This window comes from Tupaia chinensis, unplaced genomic scaffold (assembly GCF_000334495.1).
Source record: "Tupaia chinensis unplaced genomic scaffold, TupChi_1.0 Scaffold000244_1, whole genome shotgun sequence".
In the NCBI taxonomy this organism is placed as follows: domain Eukaryota; kingdom Metazoa; phylum Chordata; class Mammalia; order Scandentia; family Tupaiidae; genus Tupaia; species Tupaia belangeri.
In genome coordinates, this window is record NW_006159722.1 from 442,595 (window position 1) to 456,490 (window position 13,896).

At 36.5% G+C, this 13,896-nt stretch overlaps 1 protein-coding gene across 1 annotated transcript in view; it reads left to right on the forward strand.

Annotated features, from left to right (window-relative positions):
• ASCC3 (activating signal cointegrator 1 complex subunit 3) overlaps nt 1-13,896 on the forward strand; it is a 402,674-nt gene that overhangs the window by 20,779 nt on the left and 367,999 nt on the right. The window contains 2 exon segments of the mRNA XM_006148783.2: nt 3,792-3,922; nt 5,541-5,691. Coding sequence (XP_006148845.1) covers nt 3,833-3,922; nt 5,541-5,691 — 241 coding nt within the window. The 5' untranslated portion in view covers nt 3,792-3,832.

Sequence of the window (13,896 nt, forward strand, 5' to 3'; positions counted from 1 at the left end):
TGTGGCTAGAGAATTTAAACCCCAGTGCCCTAAGGCATCCAGTATGTGCTTTACTACTTCTCTGTGGATGATTTTAGCTATGTACAGTCCTTGAGAGAATTGAGAAAATAAGTCACTCAGTTCACTTCAGTGAGATTTAATTCTCTCTCACCTTGGTTGAGAAAGATAGGTGGGAGCCAGACTGTGCACTTAAACACAGATCCCTGATTTCTTATTACATAGATTTCCTCCTCGGTCACTACTGACTTGAGACAGAAGTCAAATGGTGACTTACTAATAAAAAGCACCATCTCTAGATAGGATAGTGGTTCTCAAAGTAAGGTCTCTGGCTCCACTACATCATCTTTGAATTTGTTGGAAATGTAAATTCTTAAACCTCATCTTAGTGCCATCTGATCTGCTGAATCAAAAAATTGATGTTAAAGGGTAGGGTGGAGGAGTTCAGCAATTTGTTTCAGAAAGCCCACCAGGTGGTTTTGATGCATAATAAAATTATAGCACAGAGAATCTCTGAACCAAACTAGGTATAAGCCAGGACTCAGTTGCTTGCTGCCAGAAAAACTAAATGACTATACCATGAGGTTTGTAAAGGAGAAAGACTTTACTAAAGATGATGTCAGCTGGTAGTCAGGAAGTTATCTTGTTCAAAATACTGCTTTCAGGAATGTGTTTGGTGGTAGACTTTTCTAGATAGAGAATTCCTGCCCAGGTTTTCAGCCATATTTTTCTATGCAAATGAAGAATTGAAACTGTATAGCTCAGATTGGTTAACTCCAGCAGTAGTTCAGTTGGTCCATAATTGAAACTGGTATGGTTTTGATTGGTTGCTCAGCTGCAGCCAACATCCCAGATGCATCCTTGGGTTAGGGGCCAGCTCTGGGTTACTCAGCCTTCTCTGTTCATGTGCCCCAGGCATTGCCACAAAACAACATGCAGCACCAGATCTCACACATCCAGGCTAGTTCTAGCCAGTTACGTCTGCTCTGTGCTATATCCACTGAGTCCCTTTTTCATTTTTCCTACCAAATGCTCCAAGAATTGTGTTACCCCGTATAAGAAAAATCCAGATGTAATTCATGGAATCATCGTGCTTCCACAAATGCTCTCCTAAATTCATCCCAGTGGGTAGTGGAAACATCAACTAGCTAGAGTGTTTATTTGCAAATTGCATCATTTTACTTCTCTGATTAAAGTGCTCCAGTGTGATGTAGAGTCCAACTATTTCCTCCACCTGTTCTCATGCCAGTTCCTTACTGATTTGCAATTCATTCTAATGTGTTTTTAATACCTTGTCCTTTTTGACTTGTGATCTAATTGCATTTTGCTCAGGCTTTGCAAACTAATTTGGCTACCCTGAGCCTAAGAATAGATTTTACACTTCTTTCTTTCTTTCTCTTTCTTTTTTGAATTACTTATTTTATTTATTACTATTATTTTTTAATTTGACCAGAGAGGGGGAGAGAAAGTGAAAATGAGAAAGCAAGCCACCAGGTCTTAGACTCGACTCCAACCACGGTCAGCCATGTGGGAGTCCAGTGCCCCAACTACCACACTACCTGCCAGTCCTTATACTTCTTTTTTTTTTAAGAGATTTTTTGCTATAGAGTGCATATGCTTGCTGGAGAGACAAAGGGAGACTGAAAGTGAGACATCACTCTCCCAGGGAGATGACCATGCCACATTCCCTTCTCTTTCATCCTCCTCAGGATTTTGCGCATATATGTACAGGTGCCTGCTGTAAGTTTCAAGCCACCAGGGCTGGGATATAAATCATGGTCAGACAGCTTGGAGTCCAGCACCTTAACTACTACGTCACCTGCTGGCCTCAGATATTACACTTTTTTAAATGCATTTCTTGAAAAAGAGAGACCGACAGCAACAGGCACCCTCAACATGTTGTGATCCCACCCCATCCACCAATTTTCCTGCCGGCCAGGAGCAAGAGCATGTGTGCACTTACCCAGCATTTTTCAGGTCAATATAGGAGCCAAGCTGCGGTCTTCCATGTGGCTCCACCATTGCCGAGTAGCACCTTAACATAGAGTAACTATGGCTGGGCTGGATTCTATACTTTTAAAGTATAACTAAAAAAGAAAAAAAGTGTGTGTGGGGGGGTAAGGAATATATATGGCAGAATGTGTATGTGGCTGCCTAAACCTAGAATATTTACTACTCTCTTTTTGCAGGAAAAATTTGTTGACCCCTGATTTATGTGGTACTTACTCTTTGACATACGTTGAGACTTGCTTTATGGCCTTCCGTAGACTTTAAAATGTATTTGAGAAGAATAGTATTTTTTTAATTACTAAGTAGGCCATTCTGTGTGTAATTCACATAATTCACTTACTAATTGCACTCACGTTCTCTATATCTTTTCTAATTTCTTTTCTTTCCTACATTCTCACAGACACACTAGGAATAAAGCTTTACCAGTTCTATGGATCTTTCTTAATCCAGTCAAGTTGACATCTTAAATTAACCATCACAACAACTATTTATTTTTGGTTACATTTTCAAATCTGCCTAGTCATATGTTATTTTGTTATTATTTTAAAAATCTTTCTTATTTTGTTAATCATTTCACAAATTTACATTATGTTTAGTAAGTAACATGTGAGTCAGAAAATTTTTTTCCCCAAGCGTTAAACTTTTTAATAACTTCAGTAATACAGCAGTCAAGAGAAACAGCAAAAGCAGGGAGTGATCTGAGAAATCGCCACCCCTTAGTTCTTCCTTCCTATGTTGGACATTTTAGAATAGATAATTCTTGGATGTAGGAAGACCATCCTGTGCATTTTAGTATTGTTGAGCAGTATCACTGGCCTCTACCTACTAGAAGTCAGTCTCCTTTAATAATTTTTCTTTTTTTTGCTTTTATCCATTTTGTAAATAAATACAGTTTGAAAAATGTTCCACTGCTGTCAATTTGCTAGGGGAGATCCATGGAATAAAAATCTTTATCATGGAGACCAGAAAATGGCATAGTGGTTACATTGCTGGACTTCCATGTAGTTGACCACGGTTGAGTTCTGGACCTGGCAGCCTGAAACTCATGCCAGGTACATGGGTGTGTGTGCCTCAGATCTCGAGAAGAGAATGGAGGAGAATCTTTCCTCCAGATGATTTCTGCTTTCTGTCTTTCCGTCTCTCTGTCTTTCCGGTAAGTGCACATGCCCTATAGCAAAAATCTCTCTTTAAAAAAATATTTTTTTACTTTTTTTTTTTTTAAGAGAAGTATTCTGAAAGTTCTGTGCTTTGATAGACAGTGACTCCATAGCCTCCCTGTTTTAGGTTTGATGGTCAGGAAATGCCCCTCTTTGGAATTATCATATAAACCTACATACCAAGAAGTCTGTCACTGCTTGAGCTTCAGGGGGAAGAGCACTCCAAGCAGAGAGAATCACTGGACTATTGTGAAATTTAAAGTTAGCCAGTGTAAAATCAAATTAGGATAAAGATGGGCAAGTGTTTTCTTCTTTCTTAATATTATTGGTAAGTGGTAGCAATATTTGAAGCCTGTACTTGTAAATTCCTAGGTCTCATTTTGAGGGACTGTTACAGTAGTACCTCCCCAAAAGTTTCCTTCTTTGTGTTTTTCCTTTTATAACCATAGCTACTGCATTATTTAAAAACTGCATGGTTAGAAAGTATGTCTCGGGAAGTTTTTCTACATTGGTAGTTTTTTTTTTTTTTTAACTAATTGGTTTCTTTTTTTCTCTACAGTCAATTTGTTATTTGATTACCTCTTCCACTTCCTTTGAGCAGATAAATATCATCTTGTTTTGTTTCAGTTTCAGATTTCTCATTGTATGGATCACTGATTGAATAACAGATGGCTTTACCCCGTCTCACAGGAGCATTGCGCTCCTTTTCAAATGTCACCAAGCAAGATAATTATAATGAAGAAGTGGCTGACTTAAAGGTAAATGTTTTTAGATGAAAAACATAGAGTAGGCAAACATTTGACATTCTTTTTCTTAGCTGTATATCTTTAAAATGGAGGTATTATCTTGTTTGATGTGACATAAAGAGGGAGGATGGGTATACTGATATTTTCTATGTGAATACTTAATATTAAATACCTAAAATGCTATTGTGAAAAGAAATAATCAGAGTAATGATAATGCATTTTTGTTGTTAATTTTTCTGTTGCTAAGGTCCCTGCTACAGTTAGTTTGCATTTTAATTCAGTAATTTACCCCTTGGCCATCTAAGTAAGCTTTTAGGTCCCTGGTTAAAAAAATTTCTATCAAATAAACAGAAATAATGTCTGTGCTTTAATGTAGGAAATATGAATAATAATCTCAGGGACTCAGTAGTTGGTCTGCTAATTGGCTTTGTCTCATCCTCATAATTGGTAAGACATGCACTTAAAACTTAAAGACATTATAATTTAAAAATCCACCTTATGACTAAAACTGTAGAAATAAATTTTAGAAGAAACAAAAATTAATATGGGCTGTAAATTCTGTTTTGATTTCATAGAAATTCTGACTCCTCTTTTAGTAGTAATTACTATATGGAAAAGTTTCTTTACCTGAGTCAGCTTTACAATATATGATGCTAGTTTTATCCTTGCTATAAACAGTTAGGTCTCACGAGAACAAAATAGTTATCACTTTGGAGTATCACCTTTTGTCCAATGGAATGAATTTCTTCAAATTGTTTTCTAGATAGATTCAATGGCTGGGTTTTCTGAGCCACAAATCAGGGCATATGTTTTTTTTTGGGGGGGGGAGGTTTTCGCTATAGGGCGTGTGCGCTCGCCAGACAGACAGACATAGAGACAGAAAGCGAGACATCACCCCTGGGGGGATGGTCACACCGCCATCCCTTCTCCTCCATTCTCCTCTTGGGATCTTGGGCACGCACGCACACGCGCCCGGTGTGAGTTTTAAGCCACCGGGTCCAGGACGCGAATCGCGGTCGACTACGTGGGAGTCCAGCACAATTCTGGCTTTACTGTATTGAACCCATTGTGGGAATCTAATTTTCTTTAAGTGCATTTTATCAAAAAACACATATCATAAAACTTTTATTGATATACACTGTAGTCTAAGCTATGTTAAAGGCAAGAAGTTAGGAAAATGGAAAGAGGTATGTGGGATGTTACCAGTTGTTCTCTGGATGTTGAACTTTTTTACTCCACTATATAAAAACGATTTTATAATAAGCATTAATTATAATTAAGAGTGTAAGAAAAGCTTTTATTAAATGTTTCTTTTAAACAAATGAGATTCTGTGAAATCACATTTAAATAAAGATCCTGGGAGTAGTCAGTTTGGATGTAAATGAATACAACTTTGAATTCTTGTGGGTAGTAACCATGTTGTATAATATAATGCAGATTTGTGAGGAGTCTACAAATAGTTTCTCAATAATGTATATTATGAAAAAACTATACATAGATCACAAATTATTTTCTGTACCAAAATAAACTTTCATTCCATCTTGCTACTAACTTTTTGAAGTACTCATGTATGGTAAGTGATGTATTTGACAAAAACTTTTTATTCTCTGTATTTTGTTTTCTGTTGTAGATGAAACGATCTAAACTTCAGGAACAAGTTTTAGATTTGGGCCTGACGTGGGAGAAGATAATAAAATTTTTGAATGAAAAATTGGACAAGAGTGAAATGCAGAGTGTAAATGAAGACTTAAAAGATATATTACATGCAGCGAAACAAATAGGTATAGTTGTTTTTGTTTTTGTTTTCCTGTGAACCTGTAAGAATAAGGTTCCAAAAAAAGATTTCTTGGGGCCAGCAGGTGGCATGGTGATTGGGGTGCTGGACTTTCACATGTCTGACCACAATTTGAGTCCTGGACCTTGTGGCTTGCTTTCTCACTTTCCCTCTGTTTCTCTCTTGTGAGTGCATGTACCCTGTAGAAAGTTAAAAAATAATAATAATGATAAATAAAATTAAATAATCCTTTTTGTTTTTGAGAGGTTTTTGCTATTGGGCGCATGCGCTCACCAGAGAGCAGAGAGACAGAGAGACAGAAAGCGAGAAATCACCCCCTTAGGGGGGATGGCTGTGCCACAATCCCTTCTCCTCCTTTCTCCTCTCGGGATCTTGGGCACGCACGTACACATGCCCGGCTTGAGTTAAGCCACCGGGTCTGGGACTCAAACCACGGTTGACTACATGGGAGTCCAGTGACATACATAGTCATTATGCCAACTGCTGTTCTCAAATAAATAATTCTTAAGAAAAGATTCCTTGTTTGCTATATACTTAAGTTAAAGATTAAACTTTCTGGGCAAGTATTCATAATTATGAAAGACAATGCTATTTATTAAGGAGCTTGGGACAGAGGGATGGACTGGGGGTGAGATGCAAAAGTAAATTATCATATAGTCAGTCAAGCATGAGAAGTTTATAGCAATTTAGAATTTTAAAACAATTGTCTGGATTAATATAAGAATAAGATAAATTAAAATTTAATGTTGCTCTGAGGAATCTTAACAACCATGCAGCTCCATTTCTTATTATAGATTCCCACTTATCACACTGTGAGTAGCAGCACTTGAGCTGTACCTTGCTTATTCTCTTCCCATATGAATATTGTCAACCATTGATTATATTTGAAAGAAATCATACTATGAAATTTTAATACTGTGTGTAATTCAGGTTACTTTCCCAAGATTGATAATAAAACTAACCCCATATAACTCTGTGACATTTCCTTTGTTCTGAAACATCATTAAAAGAATGACAGTATATTGGGAGAAAAAGAAAAAAAGACAACTAAATGAAACAAATTATTCTCTGGTAAAACACTGTTTGAGATTCATTGTATTATTCCAAACTGTGATATCTGAAAAGCATAGTTAACTCTTTTATTTTCTAGATTTTCCAAATTCAACAGGTTTGTACTTACAAAAAGCCTAAATGCACTGTGCACTATGTAATCTGGTCTCAGTAAAAAATCTGTTGATAATGGAAATATAGTTAAAACTATCAGCTTTAAAAATATTAGGCTCGTGGGGGAAAGCCCTTATAATTTCTTTTCTCTCTCTCTCTCGTGCTCTCTCTCTCTCTCTCTCTCTTTTTTTTTTTGCCTTAGGGCTTGTGTACTTGCTGGGGAGACAGACAGTAAGAGGGAAAATGAGAAAACACCCTCCAGGGGGAATGGCCACACCACAATCTGTTCTCTTCCATTCTTGGCACTCATGCACAAGTGCCCAACTACCAGGTCCAGGACTGGAATCTCTGTCAGCAATGAGGGAGGCCAGTAATGGAACTGCTATGCCCTCTGCTGCCCCTTCCTCTTTGTCTTTTGACACAGATAATTTTGGTTAATCGTGTTAAAAAACTGGGGAAACAATAAGGAAAATTATTTTCATTTGTATATAAGAGTATGTGATACTTGTTTATCACAATATATATCGATTAAAAGAGTCATAGATATTTTAAACAGGAGAAAACATCAGGAAACGTCTTATCTAATCCCTTGATTTTATATGTGAAGGAACAAGGTCCATTAAAGTTAAGTGATTCTTATGTTGATATGTGGTAGAGATAGGCCTATATCAAAATTCTGAAATAGAAACATGATACAATCAGGACCAGCAGTTGGTGTAGTGACTAGGTCGCTGGACTCCCATGTAGTTGACTGTAGTTCGAGTCCCGGACCTGGTGGCTTAAACTCACACTGAGCACGTGTGTATTTACTGTTGCCTGTTTTAGGCTTTACTGTCTTATTTCTGAATTACTGCAGTACTCGTTTTCCTCAGCCTTCCTTAGTCAACTTCTTCACTGTCACTAGACTTAACCTTTATAAAAGGTAAATCTTTGTAAAAAGCCAAAACTCAATTTTATTCCTAGTCCTTAGAATGATATACAAAAAAAAGCTCCATTATGAATGATCTGATTTATATTTTTTGGAGGGGAGAGATTTTTGCTATAGGGCATGTGCGGTAGCCAGAAAGACAAAAACAGAGAGACAGAAAGCGAGAAATCACCCCTAGAGTGGATGGCCACGCTGCAGTCCCTTCTCCTCCATTGTCCTCTCGGGATCTTGAGCACACATGCACATGTGCCTGGCGTGATTTATTATTTTTAAAAATTTCTTTGCCATTGTATTACATGCAACCTTCTTAGGGTCTAGTTATGCTGCAGTTTCCTTCCTGTAGTTGTTCAAGCCTTCAGATCTTGAAAATTCATGCACATACCTGACAAGTTTCAGCCTAACCAGGCTGGGGATTCAAACCATGGTTGCTTTGTGGGATCTGGCTTCTCTCGAGCAGTGTGTTACAGCATGTTTACCCTCCAGATTTCTTGAGCAATGCATCCTGTCTTTCTCTCTCTCTCTTTTTATTTTTTTTTGTTTGTTTTGGTGTGTGTGTGTGTGTGTGTGTGTGTGTGTGTTAAAATGCATTTTTCTAGGAGACAGCAGGTGGCATGGTGGTTAAGGTACTGGACTTACCCAGTACCTTACCCAGGGGACTGTGGTTTGAATCCCAGACTCAGCGGCTTGAAAATCTTGCTGGGCACATATGCATGCGTGCCCAAAATCTCAGGAGGAGAATGAAGAAGGAATTGTGGTGTGACTTTCCCCCATTGGGGGTGATTTCTCAGTTTCCTTTTCTCTTGTTTCTCTGTGGCAAGTGCAAATGCCCTCTGACAACCTTCCCCCCCTCCGCCCCCTCCCCCCAAAAAAGCAAAACTTTCTTTTTGTGTTCATCTGGTGAAATGCTCTTTATCTGAAGAAATGGCATACGTTACCTTCATTCATGTGCTGAACATTCCTTTTTGATCAGCACATTGACACTGCTCCATTAGACTATTGTTGATTTTATGGTTTTTAAGCATTCTTTTCTCATTGCTTCATAATTATTTACATCTGTCTCATCCCTGATAGGCTGTGAATGCCTTGATGATATAGGGATTACAACACTTGCAGCATTTTTGTACTTCAAAACGTTTCCAGTAGTGCATTAACTATTAAATAGACAATTCAAGAATTGAGTATTCAACTGAAAATCCTCCATGACCTTTAATACCTGTAATGTTGATAATGTCTTCCAAGTGACAGCTTTTTTCTTTTGTGTGTGTGTGTTTGTGTCTTCCTGTCTTCACTTATACATAATGTATTCTCATCCCTTTCTACAATTTGATTCTCTCAAGATTATTTTAATAATAAAACTTAGCTTTAGGGGTAAAATATAAATTATTTAAATATAGTATTCTTTGCCCTTACTGTAAGCATATTTTAGTACTTATTGTAGACACAGTTATCTTCTGTTCTCCATGGATTTTAAAAGTAAACAATCATATTAACCTATGTTCTGCTGGTAATGAAAATGATGATATATTTTATGTGATTTAAGTAAAAACGTTTTTGAAAATAAAGAGATCAAGATTATGGAAGACAGTCCATTAAAATGCATCTTATAGTAGGCATGTGTCTCTGTTACTTAGGATTTTAAATCATTTCAGGAAGCTGATAGAATTTTTATAGTGTGTGTGTGGTTTTTTTTTGTTTTTTTTTTTTGAGAGGTTTTTGCTATAGGGCGTGCACTCACCAGACAGATAGAGAGAGACAAAGAGACAGAAAGTGAGAAATCACCCCCCAGGGGGGATAGCCACGCTGCAATCCCTTCTCCTCCATTCTCCTCTTGGGATCTTGGGCACACGCATGCACACGCGCCCAGCGTGAGTTTAAGCCACCGGGTCCGGGACTCAAACCGTGGTCGGCTACATGGGAGTCCAGAGACATAGCCATTATGCCAACTGCTGGTCCCGAATTTTTATAGTGTTAACAGAAGCTAGGATGGAGGATAAGAATGATGGATAGGTGGGTGGAGAGACCCTACAAATTTCCTATCAACTCTGTAACTGAATATTTGCATTTACACAAATAGACCAGTGATATGGAATATAGTCCAGAAACTAACCTGTGGATGTTAGGACACTTGATTTTTTTATGAAAGCCGTAAGACAGAGCTATTTGTTCAGTATGTTGTGCTGGGTCAGCAATATATATGAGAAAAATCTACCTACATACATAATTCTAAGCACCTTATAGCATTAAACATAGTGCTAAAAACAATAATGTTCTAAAAGATGATATAGAAGAATATTTTCATGGTTTTGATGTATGGGAAAATTTATTAAAATAAAAAGTATAATCTAAAAGAGGATAATGTTAGAATGAATACTTTTTATTCATTAATAATAAAAACCAAGCCATACTGTGGTAGAATATAGTGTTGAGATAAATAACCAAAAAGAAAAAAAACAAACTTGTATCCTTCTGATGAAATAAGTACTTCCACAAATCTGTAAGAAAAGAACAGATAATCCTGTATAAAATGAGCAAGAGCCTAAATCGGCACTTTTCAGAACATAACTAAATAGACAGTGAACAAAAAACATAAAACCTTGCTCAGCCTCCTTGGTAATCACAAAGATGACGCCAACAACTTGCCTGTCAGTGCATTGACACACCAATTGGTCAGGATTGAAAATGTAAAACAGCGATTTTTGTCCTTTGTTGCTAGAGTTTAAATTGGTACAGTCACTTTGAATAACACTTTGATAGTATCCACCATAGCATATACATGTACACCAAAAAGACATGTATATTCATGGCTACATTATTTGTGAAGGCCTAAAAAATGGAAACAACACACAATTTACAGTTAAATAGGGCATAGATAAATTGTGGTATGCAGACTTCCTTATGTCAGTAATGAACTACAGCTACATATGTAAATGAATCTTATGTTGACAAAAGAAACCAATCACAAAAGAACACATAGTATGATTCTGTGTATATGAAGTTGAAAACTTGGCAGGAACCAGTCTCTGGTTTAAGAAGTCAGGATAGTAGTTACTTTTGAGAAAAGGGACAGTAATTGGGAGTAGATATGAGGCATATTTCTGGGGCACCAGAAACCCCTTTCCTTTTTCTGGAAGAAGTTAATCAAATTGTACAGGTATATTCATTCTGTGATAATTTCTTGAACTATATATGTACTGTATTCTTACTCTGTTCAATAAAAAGTAAAACTATGCTTTTTTTAATTAAAATTTTTCATGTAATATTTCAAATTTTTAAAAAGAAAAAGATAACAAATGCCTGTATAATCACCATTTAGCTTAACAATTGGCTATGGTAGTCAGAACACCTGTACCCTGCTTTGTCTCTGGTAAACAATATCTTAACTACTAATATAATAAATAAATCAAAGGCTGTTTCCCTAGTGCAGCAGTTAAGCACTGTATAGAGAGTTGGATCTCACTTGGCTCACCACAACCCTAATGGCTTGAAAAACACACAGGGCACATGTGTATAAATGCCCAAAGTCCTTACGAGATGATGGAAAAGGATTGTGGCATGACCACACCCTGTTGGGAAGTACATCCTTTCTCTCTCTCTCTTTTTCTCTTTCTTTTTCTCTAGATAGTGCAAGAGCCCTCTGGCAATTTAAATAAATAAGTAGATACTTATCATTCTTATGCCTTCTTAATTATTTTACATGTTTGTGTATCCATAAATAAATGTATTAGGAATGTGTTCAGCTCAAATATCAAAATTTACTGCAGTAGTAAAGCGACAAAGTGGGTTTATTTGTTTCATTTGACAGATTCTCTCTGTGTATTAATAGTTCAGCACCTTAATACAGTTAGGGCCCAAGGCCCTGGTAATGCCTTGGCAATTTCTTCACATTTATTGCTTTTTCTTTACCAGAAAGTATGCTCCACTTCTAGACATTTTATCTGTGTATTCACTGTTTCTCGTTTAGTTGTTAAAAATATTAAGCATAGATTGTTTCTAGATTTTCTGATAATAGAACCACCTTTGCATATCTGGAATAAACTCTACTTATAGTTTATGTTAAATATATAGATAGACACAATAAAATATTTTGTTTAGGATGTTTGCAATTATATTTTTGTATCATGATTTAGTTTTCAGTTTCAAGTTTTCATAAAATCATTTTCCTATCATTTGAGCTAATTTAAGTTATCATTTAATGTCTGTGGGTACAAATTGGACTGTGCCAGTTTCTACTGGGTAACTAATATCACTGGTTTCTCCATCTGTAATAGGGTGCTGGCAGTTCTGACCTTGTAGAGTAGTTATGATGTGAAACGGTACTATCAAGTGCGTCAAGTAGTGAACGGTTTGTAACCTGGATGTCCTTGTAGCCATCTATAAACAAATAACTTCTCTCTGTGGTTTAAATGTTTTGATTATATATATATCTCCTGATGTGGTACCAAGAGCAGGGAATTCTGCTTGGGTAAATGGAAAAGAACTCAAAGAGAAGGAAACTTAGGATGTAGGTTGTGTTTTGAATGTTTCAAAGACAGAGGTGTTATATTTATGACTTTCACAAGAGACATTATAAAATAAAAGCTGCATATAAACAGAATCAAGAGGATTTTTCAAATGAATACCCTATAAACAGAATCAAGAGGACGTTGCAAATACTCTATGAATATGAAATTCATTACCTGGGGATATGGCAAAATAGCTAAAGACATACTGTATCATTGCCTGAGTCGGAAAAAGTTCAAGGTGTCATAACAAGTTTGCTTTAGTATATTACTGATAGTAGATTACCGATAGTAGATTATTTGTTTATACACTAATGATGTTTCTAAAATATAAGAAAATTCACATTACATTTCTTAAAAGAGACATTTGTATAATTGCTATTAATTTCTTTTATAGCATTATGAGTATAACATTATTTATTAAGAGTCTGATGAATGAACAACAGTGAAGTGTTTTTGATGTTTTTCTTTGGACATTAAAAAAAAATCTAAAATAGCAGTTAAATCTCAGTGATTTGTTTAATAGTATAGTTTATTTCCTTAGTGATATTCGAAAGAATGGTTTTGTTATAGGACGCTTTTATATAAAGTCTAATTCATACTTTTATGTTAGCAGTTTAGTTGCTTGGGAAGTTAAGTTGTAATTTGATGTAGGTTTTTATAGTATAGAGATAGTAATATAGGAGCCAGATACCGTCTTAAAGTCGTAAGATGCGTATTCACACTTTATAATGACTGTACATAAAATTAAATGGCTTCTTTTAAAACACATAAAAATGCCTTGGATTTTTTCTTTTTTTTAAATTTGCCAGGGGGCATGTGCACTCACTGGAGAGAAAGAAAGAGAAAGACAGAGAGAGGGAGAAAAATCACTTTCCACAGAGAATGATCAGGCCACAATCCCTTCTCCATCGTTTCTTATGAGATTTTGGACAGGCACATACACAACACACTGTGTGTTTCTCAAGGCACTGGTCTGGACTGAGCCACACAGCTGGCCATGTGGGATCCATCTGCCTCAACCACTAATCCTCTGACTAGCCTGTCTTGGATTATTTTCATTCCCTTGTTCTACTTTTCTTTTTTGTCTATCAAACACTTTTCTTGGTTTGCTTTTCTTTAATTATTTAAAGAGAAAGCAAGTTGTTATATGAATATAGGGATAATCTTAACATGTAGGTAATTCCTTCTAATGACTGTATTCAACATTTCTTGAACATTGTGCCTATTTGCCTTTTTTTTTTTTTTTTTTTTTTTAATTTGCCAGAAGAATCATGTTCTGCTAGAGAGAAGGCTGGGGAGCAAGAAAGCACCCCCCTGGGGGGCATGGTCACACTGCAGTACCTTCTTCTCCATCTTTCCCTCGTGGGAATTTCGGGCACACATGCATAGGCACCTGGCATGTTTTTCAAGCTACTGGGTCTAGGACTCACACTGTGAGGTCAGCCATGTGAATCCAGCTGCTTAAACCACCAGGCCACGGGCCAGCGCTAGCGCTGCTTTGCCTATTTAATACAATATATTGCTGGAGGTGCTTTGATGTACAGAGTTGTAATCTAAAGTCTGTATTAACTTATATTACTTAGGCAACTTAGAAATT